The following is a 23,399-nucleotide window of genomic DNA, read 5'->3' as shown; positions in this document are numbered from 1 at the left end:
ATGATAGTATTTAATAATTTGGTGTGAGTGGCCGAATAAAGAACTAGCAGTTATTTGGTCAAATTAAGACATTTGCAAATCCTAAATATTATTAGATGTATATATAGATAATTTTTTTTTTCGAATTATCAGGAAATTGATCCTAGTCATCCTGATTATGTGCCATCAAACTTTCATCATAAAACTTCTTTGGCGTGGGTTGTCTAAAGGTAAACGGTGATTATATATATATATATATTATATATATATATATATATATATATATATATATATATATATATATATATATATATATATGATAAGGTTTTATTTGCTTGATATTAAGAATGAAATGTTCTATGATAAATTAATGAACACTTTTGTATTGTTATGTAGTTAAACTTTTAATCTTGGAATTGTTGCATCATGTGTCTAATAAGCATATTAATTTTGTTTGAGTTACGTCTCATTAAATTTGTGTTAGACATAATGCCTTGACAGTGCCAATAACTAAATTTTCCTAGTTAACTTTTTAACGAACACTACTTGGCCAATAATTACCAAGCCGAGAATAGCCAGAAATATCATGTGAGAAGCAGGTTTACTTTGTTAGATAGTAAGCAGATAGTACTTTGAACTTAATAGTTAACAGTTAATGTGTTAAATATTGTTCTTTAACACTTATTTAGATTTGAATTTATTCTTAAAATTAATGCATTTAATTCATGTGCTGCCAATCTGTGGCACAAATGCTATGCTTCACTATCTTACGTGATAACTTAATTAAAAATAATATCATTTCCTAGAACTTAGTCAGAATTTCTAAATATGTTTGTACCGTATGGATTTTGAAATATTGTATTGACAACCAACTTGCAAAATTTACCCTATTTTGCTGTTGCATATTTCAGAATCATATTCAATCAACATATGTTTGCAAACATGTTTTTTATTTTAAGTATAATAAAATGAAAATATTGTTAGAGAAAAATTATGTATATGTAATTTTCGGATTTCATGGGAACTCCATAGGATATCAGACATAGAGGTTGGTGATAAACTTGGTCACTTTGAAAAGAGGTTAAATTCCCTACCTTTCCATCTACTCAGTCTTTCTAGTTCAAAATGGCGAGCAAAGTTTTTCCTGGAAACTGGATTAAACGTTTCCTACTGTACAGCTAATTAAATTCCTACTTAATTATTAATTAAAATTATCGCCATTTCCGTATTTTAATTATATTTCCACTTCAGTTTTTTTTACTTTATTATATTTATACTGTTAAGTATAGCAATGAATATTTTGTATTGCCCTTCCAGCAAGAGGAAAATACAATATATAGGGAATAGGCATGTGTGCCGCATTTTCCTCTTTTAAATCAATGATCCCATGTCTTTCCCTCAATTCAATTTTAAGAATGAGAGAATGAAGAATGTCTGGAAATTCTGTATTTTGCCTTAATCGTACTTGTTCAAAATAGCGGGAAAACAAGGCAAAATTTCCCCCTATTTTTTGGATTCCTGATAAAAAGTTCTGCACTTTACTTTCAAAAGTGTTTTCTGTTTTTAAAGAATGCATTTTATTTTCATATAGATCAAGCTTCTGATAGTTCCGTGGCAGTTACAAGATCATTTTCAACAATGACGGAACTGTCCATAAAAGATATTGATAAGTTGGAAAAGGATATCGATGACAATAAAGAAATAACCCTCAACTTAATGCGAAAGGTTTTTCAGTATGAAAGGTTGAGAAATTCGTCCTCGGACAACATTTTGAGCATTGAGAAACCGCGGAATTTTTACACGAAACTGAAAAGAATAGCTTTATTCTGTGCTCTATTGCAGTGGTTGACCACTGTATGGAAACTAGCCGTAAGGACAAAGCTTTCTTGTGAGGAACACTGCTCATCTTCTCTATGAAACTAAGGCTTGGCCTTATTGAGCAAGATCTTGACTATAGGTTTGAATTTGACTCTGCTACTGTGAGCAAAATATTTAGAGAGTGGATAGAAAAAATGTGTATCACTCTATCTTCTCGTATTACCTGGCCATCTCACATGCCTACCATCATATCTCAATGTTTTCAGCATAAACTGCTTGAAAATATTACTTGCGTTATAAACTGTTCCGAGATCTTTACTGGCACACCTCATATATAAAATGCTCGGAGTCATACTGACTCCGATTACAAGCACCATAACACTGTTAAATTTTTAATTTGTTTGTAGCCCTGAAGCAGGTATAATATTTTTGTCAAAATTGTTTGGAGGAAGACACTCTGACAAAGAAATAACAATTGACTCTGGCTTCTTGGATCTGGTTAAAAGTGGGGACAAGATACTAGCTGACAGAGGGTTCAGAATTAAAGAAGTTGGTTTAAGGAGTGCTAGCATTGTTATCCCTGTTTCTACCAAACGCAAAAGTCAGTTGTCTGGTCGTGAAGAGTCTCAGTCAAGGATTATTTCCACAGCTAGAGTGCACATTGAGCGACGCATTTTCAGAATTAAAAAAAAAATTCAGTCCCGCAGTGGACTGATCGTTAAGACACGGTTCCCAGCAGATCACCGAAGCCAAGCATCACTGGCTGCGGTCAGTGTGCGGGTGGGTGACCACTTGGATCAGTCTGCGTAGGGACCGAGGGTGTGCGGTATTGGTCCTCGTTAAACTGTGCTACCGTACAGTGCTCGACTACGCGCAGGTCGTCGGGCTACCGAAGCGGGGGTGCCATCCCCTCCGCAGAGGATCAAAATTGTGATGGCTTGTCTTCGGATCATCCTCCGGGATATTTCCCAGACCGTCGCCAATAGCCCATTGTGCAGCTCTAGTGCGACGTAAATTAACAACAACAACAACAGCAGAATAAACTCTTACGGAATTTTGAAATCAACATGGCCTCCAGCTTATTTAACAGAAATGACAGTGAAGGAAAATCTTTAGGAGACCATATTTTGACAACTATGGGCGGTTTATACCATTAGCAAACCCGTCCTTGATTAACTTTTGAACTTGCTTCATTTTAGCTTTTTCCACGGTTTTTGACTTAGGCTAAATTTCTAAAGTGACTTAGATAATTAAATTTTTTTATTAAGTACCGTTTCTCCGATCAAGCATTCAACGGTTAAAAACAGTTAAACGATAAACTTCCCAAATGAAAAATAGATTTAGACCCTGCTCCGAAAGTTCCGTGTCGTTGAACAGACCCAATAGTTGAAAACAACGCGTGTGCATGTGCCAATAGCATTTGCGCGTGAACGCAATTGCGAGTCGGGTGTATTGAGAGAACAAAAATGGCCATTTGGCCATCATAGATGTATGTTATTCACGCTTTTTAATCAGTTCCGCTATACGGCACTTTTGAACCCAAACTTTGATAACTTTACAAAAGTTTAATGGTTGATTTTTCGATAGATTCACTTCGTAATTTTAACCTGTAGTCTTTATTATTTATCTAATAATAATTTTTTATCAATATTTTAAATATTTCTAATAGAAAGTCTGACTACAAAAAGAAAACGTTGAAATCTTGAACAATAATAAGATTAGTCACGATTTTCACAAACTTAACAAACATTCTAAATAAATGTGATTTGATCAGTTTACTTTAAATGCCCCAATCAAATTCTCTAATCTTTAAATGTATATTTCATATGATTTTTTAATTTGATGAAAATGTGATTTTGATGAAATTGTTGTTGCAGACTAGGAAAATATTATGCATTAAAAAAAATTTTCTTTCAAAACATTTGAATTCAAACAAAAACATTTGAATTTGAACAAACACAATCTCGAGCTCTTGATCTCCTCTACTATTCCGGTAAGAAAATATACAGCTGCTTATTCTGCGAAGCAATATTTTCAACAGCTATAGCTGTTGAAAATATCGCAAAATTATATTCCAAAACTATATCGCAATATTATATACGCAAAATTATATAAAATTAAATATCGCAAAATTATAATTCAACAGCTATAGCTGTTGAACTATAATTTTGCTTTTAATAAAAGAAATAAATCGTGTAATTTCTGAGCTCAAATCTGATGCATTTCATAAGATATTAATGATATTAAGAAATTCTGGTTAGTTTGAAATGAAAATTTATTTTAGATATTAATTTATGTATTGTTAAAAAAGGTAATGTGGTTAATAGATTTAGAGAGAACTCGCTTTTTTGGCAGTCCTGATTGGGCCCCATTTTATTTGTTTATTACTGTTTGTTCTTGTTTTTAGCTGTGCACCATCATACATTGTTGACACGGTAAGAAGTGTTTTATAACGATTCCTTTTTTCAAATGACAATTCTTTTTCTTAAACATAATTAATAAATCAGATAGCAAATACACGTATACAAGAAATACTATCCAAGGGAGCCTCAAAACACAATGATCATGTTGTGAGCCAAATGGCTTCAAAATACACCTGAAAATAGGCAATTACCCGGAGAATATGCAGTAAAGTGAATGCAGTGCATCATAGTGTAGAAAAGACTATTCATTTACAACAAAAAAAAAGTAGTTGTTGTAATTCATTTACGTCGCACTAGAGCTGCACAATGGGCTATTGGTGGCGGTCTGGGAAACATCCCTGAGGATGATCCGAAGACATGCCATCACAATTTTGATCCTCTTCAGAGGGGATGTTACCCCCGGCTTCGGTAGCCGTGCGACCTGAACGCGAAGTCGAGAATTTTACGGTAGAACAGCTTAACGAGGACCAATACCGCACACCCTCTGTCCCTACACAGACTAATCCAAGTGGTCATCCACCCGCACACTGACAGCAGCCAGTGATGCTTGATTTCTGTGATCTGCTGGGAACCGTGTCTTAACGATCACTGCGGGACACAAAAAAAGTAAAAAAAAATATAATTCCATTCTTCTCTGATGAAAACCGATTAAAATTTTTCAATTTATTATCAAACTGCATGGCGTCAAAACAACTTAGAGAGGGCTCCGTGCAAGAAAACTAAGCAATTTTTAATTTTTAGAACAAGGACCGGAAGTGCGTGTACTGCTTACAGTGAAAATAATTCCTTAAAAAGATAAACCACTCGGCTACAGACGCCTAGAACCTTTAATAAATATTAAGAAAATGAGTATTTTTGATCTGGCAACAGTATGCAATTACACGACAACATAATAAACAAATCACCGCACTTTATTTGAAATCTCTTATTCTATTTCTGTTTTTAAATAATAGTCCTAAGTATGGTTCGAATAAATTGAAATTCATTGATATGTGGGGAATATTGAGGACTTTTAATTTCTTTTTTATTTTTTCATTACTAAGACTACACGGATTTTCTTTAGGAGATAAATTATCGTCTGTCAAACCAGTGAATACACAGCATGAAACTTGTTCTGAAAGGTATCAATTCCAACTTAATAAAATTGTAATCATATATAATATGCATAATAATATATCATCTTTCAAACTGTTTTCATAATAAAAATTTCGCTAAACTTTTTATAATGTGTGCTATGTTTTCTGCTGCGAAGAGCTACATAGAAACGTTCTAATAGTATCATACGACTTACTTACGTTCTATTTATGTTGCGGTTCTAGTGCTGTCTTTTTTATTTCTTTATTCATATATGTTGTAGGCATTTTAAAAGATATGGCTTTGCAACTCTCTGGGCTTTTCTAAAGAAGTTTCAATATTTTCTAACTTGTTCGCTATTTTGTTAAGATTTGCACGGCGATATTTCCGTATCTTGATCGGTTGCCCTAACCAGTATTGCAAGGCGCCAAATGTATTTTAAACGTGCAAATTTTTTAATTTGAAAAAAATAATGTCGAGGTTTCCCCGAGATTTGCGTTGAGTTATGCTCCTGACTGAGTTGATCCCCATCTGTAATGTTCTTTTTTTAGTTTCTCGCAAGCCCCTGTCAGGAAGTTATCAAGACTTGGTGAATATTTTGCCGCTAATTGAGGTAATCTTCCCCTTTGCAAAATAAACCTGCATACATCAGTGTTTTCATCATAGAAAAAAAATGGGTGAGAATTTCTCACCCTTTCTCAAACACAGGGTGAGATTTCAAAAGGTTAAGTGAGATTTCTAAAAAAAACACAAAAACTCTTGAAAAAAAAATCATTTTTTTAATTATAATACATTTTTAACGTCTTCAACTTTTCAAAGCATTGAATATTTTTGATGCATCATCATAGAAGATTTTGCCTTTACAAGGTATTTGTCCATCTTGCATAAGTGCATAAAAAATTTGAACGTCTTACATGAAGAAACCTTACCTACGGTAAACGCGTGGTTGCAAAGAAATGTGTTCTTAAAGGGGTTCCGTGGTTGTGTTCTGTTGTTCGAAAAGGTTCTGAACAATACTGGTAAATAGGGAAGCTAGATAATGGGGCAGATGTTGAAAATAATGAAAGATCCAGTAAGAAAAATGAAACGGATTTTATTCTAAATGGTGTAATTCGAAGCTTTTTCCAAAATGCGAAAAATTCGCGAATTTTGAAATTGATTTATAGAATGGGCGAATTTCTCGCGGTAATCATTTTTTAAAGCGAGAAAAGAAAAAAATATGCGAGATTCTCACGTTCTCGCACTGTAGTGAAAACACTGATACATCTTGGCTAATTATTAAAATTGTGAAGAATTACTAATTATTCAGTAACACTAAATTTGCTAGGCCTATTTTCTATTCATGAAAGGAAGGCTTCTTTCAGCTCTTGCAGGGCTTACTTGGAATTACCATGGTAATTTTAACAAGTTATGAAAATTTTAAAAAATCCTCACTGTATTCCTTAATTGCAATGTTACCAAATTTTCCGAACCATAATTCAAATGAAACTATTTTAAATAAGGTGAATACAAATTGTGTGATTCTTAAATTTTGTTAATAATAATTGCAATATTTATTTCTAAATGGTGTAAATACAAATTATGATGTGTGATTTTTAAATAGCTTGAATATGAATCACCATGTATGAATTTTAAATAGTGTAAATTAGGGATGTACAACCTGCGGTTTGCCGACTGTTGATGTGTGGCCTGTGAGAGCTTTTGAATACAATATGAAATTTTAGAAAAGTTTTAAAAAAAGTGGAAAATTTTGGATTGTACATTTGAGTCATCACTTTTTAATGTGTTCAATTTGCACCAATTCTATTGTAAATCTATGTTATTTCTCATCACATTTTCATTGGTTATTGCTATGAAATTCCACATGGATTTGAAAGACACAATTTTTTTATTACGATATTACAATATGCGAATTTCGAGTTTGAGTCACTTTTGCCGATTTCATCCTAAATCCTAGTGACGTTTCTATTGTTTTTTGGCATTTATAACAACCAATTTTTATGCTGTTTCTTAGCTTCCGATACATTTGTTACAATTTGCGAGTTATGAATCACATCTAATTTTTTCACTTTTTGGCATTCTTTATTTGTACCGATTTCATCATAAATATAAATGATTTTTTTAAATCAGTTATTGTTACTTTACAATGTGATTTTTATGTGATGTGTCCAGAATTTTTATTACAATATTATTACAATGCGCAGGTTCTAATCGCCCTATTAAATAATCACCTTTTGACAAGCTTCGCTTTTGCCTATTTCATCAAATCCAAGTGACGTTTCGATCATTTTTTGGTATTTATGACTACTAATTTTCATGTTACTCTTGAATTATAACTCACTCATGGCCTGTGTAACTGATCACTTTTTAACACGTTTTATTTGTGCAAAATTCATCTTTTTTCAAAGGATGAAATACATCGTTAGTATGTTTTTCTATGTGATTTTGAAAATCCCATGTTTTTATAGCGATGTTATTACGACTCACAAATTTCAAATCGCCCATTTAAAAAACTTTTTTTTTTATGAGTATTGTTTTTTTCCAATTTCATCATAAATCCAAATGATGTTTACATCTTATTTTGGCATTAATAATTACTAATTTCCATGTGGTTTATATAAATTCCTGATACATTTATTACGACTTGTGAGTTATAAATCTCAGATCTAATTTATCACTTTTCGAGGTGCTTTATTTATCATAATTTAGTCTTTTTTCAAACGACGTTTTTCTAGGTGATTTTCAAAATCCCATATTTTTATTACTATGTTATTATGACTCACAAATTTCAAATCGCCCTTTTAAATAATCCCTTTTTGATGTGTTCTGTTTTTCTAATTTCAGCATTAATCTAAGTGACGTATTGATAGTTTTTTTGGCAACTAGAAATTTCCACATTGGTTATAAATTATCAATGCATTTATTATGACTTGTTGTGAGTTATAAATTTCTCATTTAATTTATCACTTTTTGCTGTACTTAATTTGTGTTGATTGCATTGTAAATCTAAATTGCTTTTCAATATTTTATTTGGCACTTTCTGCAATGCATTCTCACATAGTTTGAAAAATTCTGGTTTTTATTTCGACATGTGAATTTTAAATTACGCTTTTCAATGATTAATTATTGGCAAACTTTACACAAGCTAATTTCATCGTAAATGTAATTATTATTTTTTTAATATTTGCAATGCTTTTCTTTGACTTTTGCAATCGCATTACTTTAACTACAGTGTTAATACAAAATGCAAATTTCTAAATGCGAATTTAAATCATTTTTATTTTATACAATTTATTTCTGTTCATTTCATCATATATATAAGTTATTTTTCTTAGTTTTGGTGGTTGGCACCATGCATTTGTACATGGTATTTAAAATCTCTATATATTAATGCAATATTATTGAACCATGAAAATTTTGAAAAGAGCATAACTCTAGTTTTTACGCTGATTACTATTTGTAATTTATTTTGTTTTAAATTTTTGAGCTTAGGTAAAATTTTTTTAAGGAAATGTTTTACATTTAAAATTCTTAAAACCTCTACAGGGTGGCCACCCACCTGGAAAACCTTGAAAACCTGGAATTATCAGGAAATTTTTTTATGCTGGAAAAAACCTGGAAATATCAGGGAAATTTGGATAAAAACCTGGAAAAATCAGGGATTTTTAAAGAAAAGCTGGAAATTTTTCTTTGATGATTTTTCAAATTTCACTAATTTAAATTATTTGCTAATTTTCTTAATTTAAATTATTTCATCCATTATACCCACTTTTTTTTAACGGAAATGTATCGCCAAACAGTTGAAATATCATCAACTTAGCGATACTTTGCTTGCATCAAAATTTGCTCCATTATAGTTCTGTTAAACTAGAATGCCATATAAAATTCTTCCACGGTTGCTAAACAAATGTGGAAACTTTTGACCGCTATGGGAATTTAGGAAAATTTAGGTAAGATTCTGGTGGGAAAAGGGATTAGGATATTAGCTTCTGTTTTTAAATTCTGTCCTTGGGCTAAATCCATTTATGGCTCAAGTTTGTTCCGATGCTTTGGTGGTTATTTTTTTTCTCTATTTTGACAAAATGTTTTTGTATTTTTAACTTTATAAAATTCTCCAAAAATTAGTTGGTTATAATTTTATGATAATAGATTTTATATCGCACTCTTTTTCTGAAAGCTTTTCTACTCCTATTCAAAGAAATCTGTCAATTATTTTTTCTGAGCAAACCAACCAATCACACATTTTTTTCAATCACTAACAGCAATGTTTGTCGACAAATTGTTACAATTGTTGCATAATTTTTTCTATTTCATTTTAACCTCTTATAACATATTTTAATTTTAAACAAAAAAGGCTCCTTTGTTGGTCAATATATGATTTTTGATTCAAAATTTTGTGCCAAAACATTAAAAAATAAATTAAAAATCTTGAAAATTGTCAAAATAAAAATTTATTTTTTTCAAGATGATATGTTAAAAAAATAACATTTTGAATAAAATATTTTATAATATAGACACTTTTCTTGTACACATCCTATACTTTATAAGAAAAAAAGAAACAAAAACCTGGAAATTTTAAGATTTTTATCTGGAAAACCTGGAAAAATCAGGGAAATTTGAAATCTGATTTGAGTGGCCACCCTGCAATAATTCAAGAAATAGAAATAATATCGGAAAAATAATGTGAATTTTATTTTGTACTATATTGGATTTGTTGTAATTTTTGGTTTTTTTTTTAAACATTATAAATTTTTTTTAATAAAAATATTTTATTCAAATTTATGTTACTCAATGAAATTCTTTGTGCGCAACTTGTTGGGCAACCAAAGCAGGGATCATCCTTAGGGATGTTTCCGAGACTGTTTGCCAATAGCCCATTGTGCAGCTCTAGTGCAACGTAAATAAACTACAACATGCGTATATATATATATTTGCACTTTCATTCTGTAACCTCTACAGTTTTTTTTTCTTTGGTTAGATTTAACACCATATGGGTTTTTTTTTTTGGATAAATTAATTATTGTGAAAAATGCAAAAAGTTTTTTTTTTAAAGAAGTATCAGTTTTTTTTATTTTTAAATAAATTCAAATAATTGAAAGTATTTAGTTTTCTGCAAATATGTTATTAAGTTTGCTAATAAAAAAATTAGTGCTTAGAACTCTAACGTAGGGGTGCAAAACCTTTTTCAGTGAAGGGCCACTTGCACAGCAGGTGGATTAACGAAGGGACAAACGCATATTTAGTCATGTTAGCAAATATGATAATTTTTATCTAAACATTAGTTTTTTTAAAGTAAACTTAATAACATATTTACAGAAAATTAAATACTTTTAATGATTTCAATTTATTTAAAAATTTAAAAAAAAGAAAACTTAAACTTTTTGAGAAAAAAAACTATTAAAGAAAATTTAGAATGTTAGAACAAATATTAAAACAAATCCATTATATACAAAATAAAATTCTATGTTTATTTACTATTATTTTTCAGATATAATTTCTATTTCTTGAATTATAAGAGATTTTAAAAATAAGCATTTTCTTTTTAGTTTTCTCCCCAAAAAATAAGATAAATAGATTTACAAACAGTGCAATAAGCAGTTTAAAAACTTGAATTTTCCTCAAGTTTTTAAATTTTTCATGGTGCAAAAACATTAGGGTGACCCGGGGTAGTTCACGATCACTCTGTTTCTGGGGTAAATAATGATCACCTAAGTTTTATTTAAAAAAAAAAAAAAAATTTAAATTTAAGACATGGACAAGAATGCTTGTACACTTTACTAAAGTGTAACTACATTTACTTAATAATAATTTTTTGTTTAATCTAACAAAATAAGTTTCTTTTAAACTGCTTTCTGTATTTTCCATTTCAAAGATGGGTTTCAAAACGTGCACATTTCTGCAAAGATCCCCCTCCTTCTCTTAATAATAAATATTTTGAGTCACTTCCTTTTTCTTTGATGTAAAAGTAGTGTAAGCTTTTGTTTAATTGTTTCACATCTACTGTAAAGATTATAATTGATTATAGGAAACTATATCAAACGTTGCCCCCTACAGATGGGGTAATTATTGATCACTGGGGTAATTCCTGATCATTGTCATTTCTTCTTATAAATAGTATATAAAATAGTTTATAAATAGCTAATTGTCTTTTCTTAAGTAACAGTTCATATTTATTAAGTGGAACAACTATAAAATATATTTTAACTGTCATCCCAAAATTTGTTTTTAACTATATATAGGACTGTATTCTGGTTTGTCTTACCTTGCTTCTATCTTAATTTTATGTGTGTACATCGTTAGAATAATTTTTAAGTTTTTAAATTAGCCTAGTATAATTGTTAGAATAATTTTTAAGTTTATAAATTAGCCTAGTATAAATATGGTGAGAAATTATAAGCCTAAAAAGGATACTAAGCTTCTAGAAAACAAAATTAGTGAATTTCTTTTAATGATTGAAAATGAAAATTTCAGTGTGAGAGAGCTGTTGACATACCTTACTTAACTTCACACTTTCCCTTAATGAAGTTAAAAAATCCAGCAAAAGTAACCCATGTGGGAACTCGCTTATATTTCAGAAGAACATGAGAATGAGTTGGCTGATTGCCTAAAATGTATGGCACGATGCAAAGATTTTTGAAAATTTAAAGTGTTAATCGTTCTTCTTGCTTTTAAATAAATTGTTTTATTAGCTGCTTAAACATATCTTTTTGACATATTTGTTTGATCTTGATGTCTTATTTGTTAATTAACATTATATAATTATTTTTTAACAGCCCCTTTACAATAAAAACTTGTGATCAGAAATTACCCCAGAAGTGATCAGGAAATACCTCAGAAATGATCAAGACCAGGGGTAATTCCTGATCACTAAAAATTTAAAATCTTTTAAATTCTAATTAGATTTTCAAACAAAAGAAGGTGGCATTGGACTCATCTCATATAGCCTCAAACTTCCAGTAAATATTAAAATTCCATTTTGAATAGTTTTTGTCACAAAATAGATGTTTGCGTTTTTTGATCAGGAATTACCCCAGGTCACCCTATATTAAAATATCAGGACTCTAAATACTACGCACAAATGCATGGTGCAAACTACCGAAACGGCGAAAAAAATTGTGTTTACAATGAAATATGCATAAATAAATTTTATCAAATAGTGATTATTTAAACTCAAGATTATAAACTCACGTGTTGTGTTAACATCATAGTTTTCACATGTGGTATTAACATCGTAGTTAAAGTAACAAGATCGTAAAAATCACAGGGAAAAGCATCACAATAATTGCAATAACAATTCAAAAATATTTTTTAAATTTGCTGTGAAATCGGCACGAGTAAGTGCTCCTGTAAATCATTGAAATACAAGATTTAATGTTGTAATAAAAATCAGAATTTTTAAATCTGCATGAGTGAAAGAAACTAATTGAAAAACAACTTGGATTCACAATGCAATCAGCACAAATTAAGTAGAGCAAAAGGTGATCAATTAAATGTGCAATTTATACCTTATGAGTCATAATATCGTAATAAATGTGTCGGGTATGCTTTCTTCCCTCTCCCTCACCTAATTTCTAGATAGATTACTACTCACCTCGAGAGAAAGGGATTAATTTCAGATATTCATATTGAGTCTAAATTACATTTTTAGAACAATGTACAGCTTTTGCATAACTATTTCTGCATTCAATTTTTCGGGTATGGTCTTCAAAGTTAAGGGCCATGTTATATAAAAGTCGAATCCGTAACCATAAAACTGTGAATTGATTTTGTTTCTGCTATGCTTAAGGCTGTGAAATTCAAAAATGTGAAGCATCCAACCCTCCCTGACTGTTAAAATAATTGGTTCTTATACCCTGTAGCAGAATCCCAGCAACATTGTCACAGAAGGTTACAGAGTTCTTGCAGAAAGATTTTTCTATTGAAAAGTTAAAAAAATTACTTTTCTTTTTTGCAGAAATTGAATGTAATATTTGAACCATGCATTTAAATAAACACTTTTTGACCCTTTCAATTTACTCCGATATTATCATAAATCGATGTAATATTTCGATTGTATTTTCGGCAGTTATTGATATTGATTTTTATGTGGATTTTGAATATCCTGATATATTTCAAACAAAATATAAAATTCGAATTGTGCATTTGAGTGTTTAATTTTTAAGGCAATAATTCTATCGAATTTTTGGCAGTTATTTCTATTGTTTTCTCCATAGTTTTTAAATCTGATATTTTTTATACAATATTATTTATTACAACAACCTAATCTCGAAATGAAACATGCATATGAAGCGTCCGATTTGCATGATTTTGCTGTCGATCTTTTTTTCGACAATTACTATTGCGGATTTGATGATTTTCAATTCCTTTTTTGTTGTGATGATTGTTTACAAAATGCGAAAAAGGAAATAATTTGTGTGTCCCCCTTCCAACAAAATGCGAGAATGTCACTCATAATATCAGAATAAAAAATACATACAGTTTATTTTTGTAACCACAGTGCTTTTGTTATTTTAAATTAGTAACATATATGTTTATCTTTATTAAAGGTATCTTGCAGAAAGATATTAGTGCTAGAGAGTTTTGTCGCAGTTAGCCTGAAAAAATTCTGTCACATGGTTTTTTTAATAGTATTTATATTACAGTACAGAACCCGTTATCCGGAAATCAGAAAACCGGAAAACCAAAAAACCGGAACAAAATTCTATAAATTTTCTCGCCATTTTAAAAAAAAATTTTTTTTTTCTTCATAAGATTTTACGATTTTTCTTTCTTTTTTTAACGATGTTTACCTTACCATCATTTTGGAAATGATCTTTAGTGTATTACTTCATCGTTTTTTCTTATTTTTAAGATTATTTCCAATTTTTTTTTTTTTAGTTGGGTTTAACAATAAAAAAAACGACTTTTTGTAGCGATTCAGAAAACCGGAAAAATCAGTTATCCGGAAAGCGATGGTCCCGACCATTCCGGATAATCGGTTCCCTACTGTATAATGTGTTTTATATTATTATTAGTAATGTGCTGATATTGATGACATTTGCCATTTTAGTAATTTTTTTTATCTTTACGAGCATTTCTTTTAAAATTTCTGGGGTATTCTTTTTTCTAATTTTTATTTTTTCTTTAGGTATAGTATTTTTTACATTTATAAATTCTTTAATTAATAAATTATTATAAAAATATCAAAATGTATAAAAGTTTTTACTCTATTAAGTAATGTCTATTTTTCACTTTGGCAAATGTTTTATTATTCAATATTATATTCATTAATATTATATTAATATTCAATATTATTTTCTAATTTTTTGTAAAAGTTTGAATTTGGAACTTTAAACTTCCAGCATTATTTTATTTTTTTCAACTATTTAAGTTCAGTTGTCAAGCCTCATCTTCTTCTATACATATCAGTAAAAAATAAAATTAGTGCTCATAAAAAGTATTACAACTAAGTCAAGAAAGCAAATCATGCATAACTTATTCAAAATGATGTTGCAAAACCACATAAAATATGTTAAAACTATTCTTAATTCAATTTGTAAAATATTGATTGTGTGAAAATAGAACTCATTGGGACTTCAAAATTTCATGGAAAGATCAATGCAATATGAAGTTTTAATTAAAATTAGGTATTTAGTACAGTAGGGAACCGATTATCCGGAACGATCGGGACCATCGCTATTCCGGATAACTGATTTTTCCGGTTTTCTGAATCGCTACAAAAAGCCGTTTTTTTTATTGTTAAACCCAACTAAAAAAAAAAAATATTTGGAAATAATCTTAAAAAGAAGAAAAATCGATGAAGTAATACAGTAATGATTATTTCTAAAATGATGGTATGGTAAACATCTTTCAAAAAAGAAAGAAAAATCCTAAAATCTTATGAGGAAAAAAAGTTATTTTTTTAAAAATGTCGGAAAATTTATCGAATTTCGTTTTCTGGTTTTCTGATTTCCGGATAACTGGTTCTGCACTGTACTTTGTTATATAACTAGTGGAAAATGTTGAATGAACTAGTTGAAAGGAATAAAAAAAAATGTGGAACACTTACTCACAAAGATTAATATTAGTGGGACTTAAAGGGTTCAAATATATACAAAAAGAAAATGTTCAAGAGTCAATAAACTTTCTTTATTTTAGCATATAACTGTAATGATACAAAACTTGTATAGGTTAATGTGTTTTGAAATAAATAAAAGCTATTTTAAGGCGGAAGATAATGTTTCTATTTAACATTTTTACTTAAATATTAGTGTATTTGTAAAGATATTTTTTGCTTTAACCCCTTACCTGCCGAGTGAAATTTACGTGGTTCACTCCCCAGTGCCACCGTTTTTTGCTCAAGTGCGCTTTGTTACACGGTGTTTTGGTGGGTATGGGGAAATATGCACGCTTTGCAATTTAAAATCAGTTTACTTTCACAAGAGAAGAAAACGAAAATACAAAACTTAAATTAAGGAATAAAAATACAATATTAAAGATGTTAAAACTTAGCTGTTGTATGATAATTCCTGAAACTATCATCACTTTCTGACATATTCATCCAAAATACAAAAAGCACCAAATACACACGGGAAAAGAAAGCGAAAGAAGAATAAACCCAAGCTTACTCAAATAAAAACACACAAGCAATAAATAAGATATCATTTTTCCAACACATCACTTTCCTTTTCCCCCTCCCCCCCCTCGGAAATTGCTAATACCTTGGCCAATGGATACCAGAGGCTGGCTTTTTGTTTGCCAAGAGTAATACATTCGCAAACATTTTCAAGGTCATTTCACTGCATTCCAAAGTCGAGGGTGTTGGATATCACTTTTCCAACACATCCTTTTCCCATTCTCCCTCCCCCCTTCCGAAATTGGTAATACCTTGGCCAAAGGATACCAGAGGCTAACTCTTTGTTTGCCAAGGGTAATGCATTCGCAAACACTTTCAAGGTCATTTTACTGCATTCCAAAGTCGAGAGTGTAGCTCTATTTATAGCAGCGCAATGCAAAGCATCATACTTCGGGAAAGCGTATATCTACGCCTGCAGCAGTTAAAGCTTCATCTGGCCGAGACGTATATCTACGCTCTCAGCAGTTAATGGCATTTATTGCGATTTTTTTAAGTCATCAAAATCTGAGCACTAGTGATGAGCATAATATTATCTTCTTGAGAAATTGTTTGTAATATATATGTGATTTTCAGGAAATATCTTATCATTGCTACGATTGATGGGAATATAACAGCTGTGGATTTTAATTCCGGAGAGGTGTGCTGGTCTTTAGTATTAGACAAGAACTCCTTTTTGCATTCCAGTTTGTGTAACCTTCAGGTATAAATTGGTGTTAATTTGTTATATTTTAAATTATTTTAGAAAATTAATATGAGGTCTATAAATTAATCCAAATTTTTAACTAATTATTAATATATATTCATTTGTGATAGATATTTTCCACAAACAGTGCCATTTTTGTGTTTTTCAATTACTGCAAACTGGAATATGTTAACAAAAAAGTGGAATTTTATTAGAAAAAAAGATTTTTTTTTCTTGTTTTATTAATATATAGCTAAGACAGCTAGAAAATTTTAAAATATAATTTAAAGACCAATCAAGATTATAAGAAAAAGTATGATTTTCACTTGCTAGTACCACACCTTTTCTAGGTATATGCATGTCCTGTATCCTAATTTTGATTTAACTCCCTGAAGCAATGGCCTTTTTTTTTTAATCAATTTTTATCAGATCTATTTTATGAGCCCATTTCATATCTTAACCATGAATAGATAATTCCTTACTTATGTAATCTTTTTTATATTTGTGTTATAGCCAGTTTTAGCACTTTTGAATTCATACATTAAGTCTCACCCATAATTGCAGCTTTGACAGTCTAGTCCTTGGTCTACTGTTTTTATCTGGAAGTACTATGAAGTTTGCAGTGCAGCTCTAGTGCGACGTAAATCAACAACAACAACAATGAAGTTTGCAATTGTAGTGACCATCGCTAATAAGATCAAAACGTGGTTTAAAAAAAAGACAAGAAGGAAAAAAAAAACAATTTAAAATGTTTGTTATGTTCAGGACGGGGGTACAAGTCATTAATTTATTTATTACTTGCTTAGCATATACATATATTACTTGCAGCGTATCCCAATAATCTAGATTACCTTTATTTCGTAAAATGCAATGCTGACTGCTTTTTGCTGAAGAAATATCAATGCAACAGCTCTGCCAATGGTAGGCAATAGAAGAACATTTTATGCATTGATTTTACTATAAGAAAGCACAGATTGACAAAAGATTTGCTTAATACCTGAATTACTTCTATCAACAATATGATCAATAGGGTTAGTTTCTTAACAAGCAAAACTCGTTTAAATTATAACAATTGTTAAGCTTTTATTAATATTGTAACACAACAAAACTTTTAAATGTATAGTTTGTCTGTAGAAAGAACTCTCCTTGCCACAAAGTCGTAGGCTATCTGCTGCTATGGAAACAAGGAATAGCACATTTCAGAGAGGGAAGTTTTTTTTCTCTCCGGACTCTCTTTCTCTCGCTAACCTGAGCCAAAACCTATTTTAAATAATGACCCAACATACTTACTTGAAATAGTAAAACCTTGTATCCATTGTCACCGCCACCACTCCAGGCGATTGGCTAGGTGAGTTCTTAACGTAGGCAAACTATATATCTGAAGGATTTATTAGATTATATGGTCGATCTCATTTTGTCAATATTAAGGATATTTCCTTTTTTTATTATATTATGAGAATATAATTATGAGCCCAAGGTCAAGAAAACTAAGATGTGCACAGTAGGCCATGTCCCTTTATGGTTTAATTTAGTTTGTGAGAATATTAGTGACATTAAAATTGATGAAATACAATTATATCATAAGTGTACCTATGGTAATTTACTCTCTTTTTTTATCTTTTTTTTTAAGGTTCGAGAAAATGAAGATCTTGTGGATCTTGTTCCATCTCTTGACGGCAATTTTTTCAAGTATGACAAGTTTAAATTGGCCCCTTTAAATATATCAGTTGAAGATATTTTATACAGCCACAAGTCTCTTTTTCCATCTACAAGGAGTGTTGGTGGAAAATTGAAGTTTGTTTTCGGTGTTGATCGCCAAACTGGGCAGGTATGTGAATTGCTTGAATATGGTTATAGTATTTAGTTGCGGACATCATAAATTATCTATTTATTTTCTCATTTATTAACTATAACAGAGCTCAAGTGATCAGAACCAGTATTACTTCTTGAAAGTTACAAATAAAATATAAATTTTTAAATTTATACTTTGTATCGTAAAATGCTGCAGTGTGCAGTTATAATATTTTCAAGAATTTCATGTGTTATCATTTTTAAAATGTTCTTTTTGTAGTAAGAACTTTAATTTTTACAAGGTTTAGTGTTATTACCAATGAGGACAAAAGTTTACTCTTTCTGAGGTAATAAAATAATTCAAAAATTTTAAATAAGTTATTGTAAAATTTTTATTTACACTGATTTCTATTTGAAAGAAAAAAACAGTTTTTTTTAATCCATGCAAAGCGAACTGGTAAATGACAGGATTAGATGTCATACATACATCTTTTGTTTTTATTTACTATAAAAGACTTTTATATTAAAAAGTGTGTTTTTTCCTTGTATGAAATTGCTATTTAATGCCTTTTTTCATTAATCTATTAACTATAATGTTTTGCATTGAGGTATTTTTTAGCACATTATTTACTGATTTTTTTTTCTTATTGTGCAATTTATTTTATTTTTAATTAAATTGGTAAAGAAATGGTATAAAACAGTGAATCAATTTTATTTATTCTGGAACAAATGGTGCAGGTTGTAATTGCATGATTGTAAGTTCATATATATATAAATTGTGGTTCATATATCTTTAATTTAAAATGTGCTACCTGAAATTTGAATGTTCTAATAAAATCAGGTTAAAAACAATGGGATTTTTAAAAATGTTTTGTAATTCGTAGTGAACTGAAAAAGTGATAAACAACTTGGATAATCACAGAGAATCATAAGTGTCAAAAAATAATATCACAAATGGAAATTTGTGTGTTATAATAGCAAGGTTTAAAAATTATAGTATTTTAAAAGTTGTGTATCTTTGAGTTGTGGAAATTAGCCTGTCATGATAAAATAGAAGTAATATTAATGATTATAATCACATGGAAATCTGTTGCAATAACTACGATCAGACAAAACCAAGTAGAATACGATAGAATTCTCCAGGGATGAGATTTTTCCGCTTTTTAGCGGATTTCCGCCTTTTTTCACTTTTATCTCTTGAATTTCAGCTTTTTATCAAAAATTCAGATTTTCTAAAAATTTCACATTTTTTAATAAATATTCCGCTTTTTCAGGAAATTCACCGATTTTCAAAGAGAAACAGAAAATTCAAACTACATAGTTACCAATCCTTCCTCATTTTTACTTATTTTAGCTATTTTCTCCCCTTTTACATGCAGCAAATGAGATTTTCCGCATTTTTACCCACCCGCCAGATAGCTCCGATTTTCGTAGTTCAAACGACGCTGCTTCTGACAAGCCTTTTAGAGGTCCCAAACCTGTAATCTGCTAATATCCCGATTCTTATTCACACGATTTTAATATTTATTTATTATTTTCCTAACGGCAGGCACTGAACTTTAACGTTTTTCACCGAGGAAGATGCCAGAAATGTTACTCATTTAACGTTATCCAGTGGGCACCTGTGAACCTAAGTCACAGAGGCGAGCGACATTACCCACGCCACACTGCCACATACCTGTTTTACAGGGCGGGCCACATTCACACAATAGAGAACAAAACACAGAGTGGAACATCCATGCCCTGCGCCGGATTCGAACCAGCAGCCAACTGCTTGCAGTCAGGCACGCTAATTACTCGACCATCGGCCGGCACGATTTTAATATCAAACATAGCTTTTCAGATTTGCGTGATATAAAAGTTGCATGTTGCGATTCTTATTCACTCGATTTGAATATTGTACATTGTGATTCTTATATACGAGGTTTAAAAATCCGATATTGTGATTTGTATTTACGCCTTTCTAAGACCAATGTAGCGATTCGTATTCACGCGAGTTTAAAATTCAATGTCTTGATTTGCTCATGCGGTTATAATATCAAACATTAATTTTCGTATTTATATGTGATTTAAAAGTAAGACATTAAAATTCACATTCTAAAAATTATGCATCATAATTCTTATTTATGCAATATAAAAATTACGCATCATGGTTCGTATTTACGCGATCTAAAAATTATGAATCGTGATTTGTATTTACACGTTTTGAAAATTCTATATCCCAGTTAGTATTTTCTCATTTTCAAAATCATATATCTAGTTTCATATTCATGTGATTTCAAAATCCATAATTGTTATTCATCTTCACGCAATTTTAAGATCAACTATCGCGATTCTTGTAAGAAGTAAAAAAAGTTTTTAAAATTAGTTACTATAAAGGTGACTGTTTTTCTAAGGATGATTATTAGTATCAACATCTGAGAAACTGGAACGGAATATATTCAAAACTAACATTCTGTGCTTGCAAGGAAGAAAAAGTAAGATTTGTCACAAAATGTTTGAAGATGGACTAACGACGAAATATAGCAAACGTAAAAGATATAGCAAACAAAAGCAATCACTTAAAAAGTGATTAATTTTATTTTTTTTGGAAACGGAGTTGATTAACTCATCATCAAAATTTTAAATTATAATTGCTGTTATTTATGCTATAAAATGCAAAATTCTTATCAAATGAAAAATAATTATCTAAACAGTTGCTGATTGTCATTTAATTTTTCAAACTAAAATAGCAATTTTGTATGTTAAGGAGTTACTATATATTTCTACTTCACTGTTATTGATATGTTTCACAGGACTCTAGTTAGATTAGACTATAATATGAACATAATGATTCTGCCCATTGTAGTTTTTTTTTCCCCCAAAATAATTTAAAAAGTAATATGACTGATACATTTGCTATAAATCACATAACAGTATTTATTAAAAGAAATGAAATATTTATGTATATACTCAGTAGTTTTAATTTGCTAAACCAGGTAGTTTTTCAAGTAATAAGTCTCTTATGTGAACTGAGGAAAAATATAATTTCCAGCTTTATTTTTTCAATTGGTAATTTTTATTTCACTAAATGTTAAGTATCAATGTAATCATTTATATAATAATAGATTAGTACACAATTGTATGTCAACACATTATTTATTGTCTTAAACTGTCTGGAATTTATTATTAAAGGGTTGCGCTTGCGTAAAATTTACTAGTGTAGAAATTCAGCTTTTTTGCCTTTTGGCTAATCTCATCCCTGATTCTCACAAATTAAGCATGCAAAAAGTGATTGTTATAAATGTGATTTGAAATTTGTGTCTCGTTATAGAAAATAATGGAGCTAAAATAGCCAAAATAACATTGCTAAATCAGTAGCCACAACTGCCACAAAAAAAAGATTGCGAAATCACATAATTACAAAAGATTTGATTTGAAATTAGAGTGCTATAGTATTGAGAAATTGGAAATTTAACGATCATGTGGCTTTACGACAGAATTGTCATGATTCTAAATGAGTGTCTGGTTGTAAAATCGTACTTGATTCAACTTTATTTTAACCAAATTTAAAATAACCAGCAAAACAAATTTATTGCACTGACTGAGTTCATTATTTTGTTACAAAGTGGTATTCATTACAGCACTCATAGAGTATGTCATACTGTCTTTTGTTGTCAAAAATTAGCCTCATCACATCATATTTTACAGAGTTCTCCCTAGAAGTAAAAAAGGACGGGGTGCGGGTGCTTCAGAAAAGAGCACTTCGAATTTTGAAAAAGCACCTACTTAACGCCATAAAAATTTATCAAAATGTGCAATATTGTGTAATAACTGAATTTGATCCTCTTGAATGATAATTTAAACTATTTTATGGGTATATTTAAAAAAATAATTCACTCATTATCAAAATAAGAGAAAAAATTGTATTTTATAAAAATAATTGAAAGCATATTAAAATACAATCTCTGTGCATAAATTTTTTTCAAAAAAAGTAAACTGAAAAAAATTATTAATTGATAAACTGCTTGAAAACTTTTTTCTATAATTTAAACTGAAAATTATGAGAAAATAAACATTTAAAGGTGCATTTAAAATAAAACAGAACCCTGAAGAAAGAGATACTTATGAGACTATTCTTTACAAAGTGCAAACTTGTTACAGTAATCATAATCAAAATTAAGCCTATAAACACAGATAATTATACTAGCATGTAATTAACAGTGAAATGATTTTTTTCGAAGTGGAATATGAATGAAAAGGTGGTGTTTTTAAGGGCTTATTTTTAAAAAAAGAACTAAGAAAGCACAATTAAAGGGATCAAGAAGTGGGCAAGGCAAGCTACCCTTCTAAAAACACTTAAGGGAAACACTGTAAATGGGAGGTAAAAGTAAAAAAAGAGCACTATTTTTAGAGCAACCGATTTTTTATTTCATTATAGTTGATCGAGAATTCTGTTTAAAAAAATCAAGAGTATTTATTTTTGTATTAAAATAAAATTACGGAATGTAAAAATAGTAAATATCTCATGATTTAGCATTTCAGGTCTTGATTCTGATCAATTTACTTAAGTATTTTTAACGGCTTCAAATATTTTGCATTATAGTTTTTTCTCCTGTATTTTGTTTTTAATCTTTTGCAATTTTTAAAAATGAGGTTGGCAGATATGCAATAAATTTTTTTTATTGCAAATCTATAATTTGGCACATGTATGCTAGGATGTTTATGAAATTGAGAAATAATTATACATGTTTATTAAAAAATTTAAAACCAGTTCTAAAATTTTGATTCATTCAATGTTGAGGTTACAATTATACTGAAAACTAAATTGTTCTAATCGCTAAACCTCATATTAGAATCTACAAAAAAGTTTTTAGTTAGGATTTTAGGTCAAAGCCCATGTGCATTCAAATATTCTTTTTTTTTTAACAAAAATTAAGTTCAGTTCTCTTAATTAACCAATTAATTCTCAATGTTACAATATCTCAATAATATTTTGTACCTGTATTAATTTAAAGCATGTGAAGTAAATTTAAAT

At 29.8% G+C, this 23,399-nt stretch overlaps 1 protein-coding gene across 3 annotated transcripts in view; it reads left to right on the top strand.

Moving 5' to 3' along the window:
• Positions 1-23,399, top strand: part of PEK (pancreatic eIF-2alpha kinase) — a 71,961-nt gene that overhangs the window by 9,235 nt on the left and 39,327 nt on the right. For 2 of the 3 annotated variants that reach the window (XM_043049480.3, XM_016068800.5), the window contains exons 1-3: positions 5,080-5,341; positions 16,483-16,609; positions 18,222-18,419. In XM_043049480.3, coding sequence (XP_042905414.1) covers positions 5,211-5,341; positions 16,483-16,609; positions 18,222-18,419 — 456 coding nt within the window. In that variant the 5' untranslated portion in view covers positions 5,080-5,210. Of the gene's footprint in view, positions 1-5,079; positions 5,342-16,482; positions 16,610-18,221; positions 18,420-23,399 lie in introns of those variants that run through there. The other variant, XM_043049481.3, reaches the window with a different exon arrangement.

The sequence above is a fragment of the Parasteatoda tepidariorum genome, chromosome 12 (genome assembly GCF_982258835.1).
Source record: "Parasteatoda tepidariorum strain Cologne lab strain chromosome 12, Ptep-v5.0, whole genome shotgun sequence".
Classification (NCBI taxonomy): Eukaryota; Metazoa; Arthropoda; class Arachnida; order Araneae; family Theridiidae; genus Parasteatoda; species Parasteatoda tepidariorum.
This window is presented reverse-complemented; position numbering and strand designations above follow the sequence as displayed.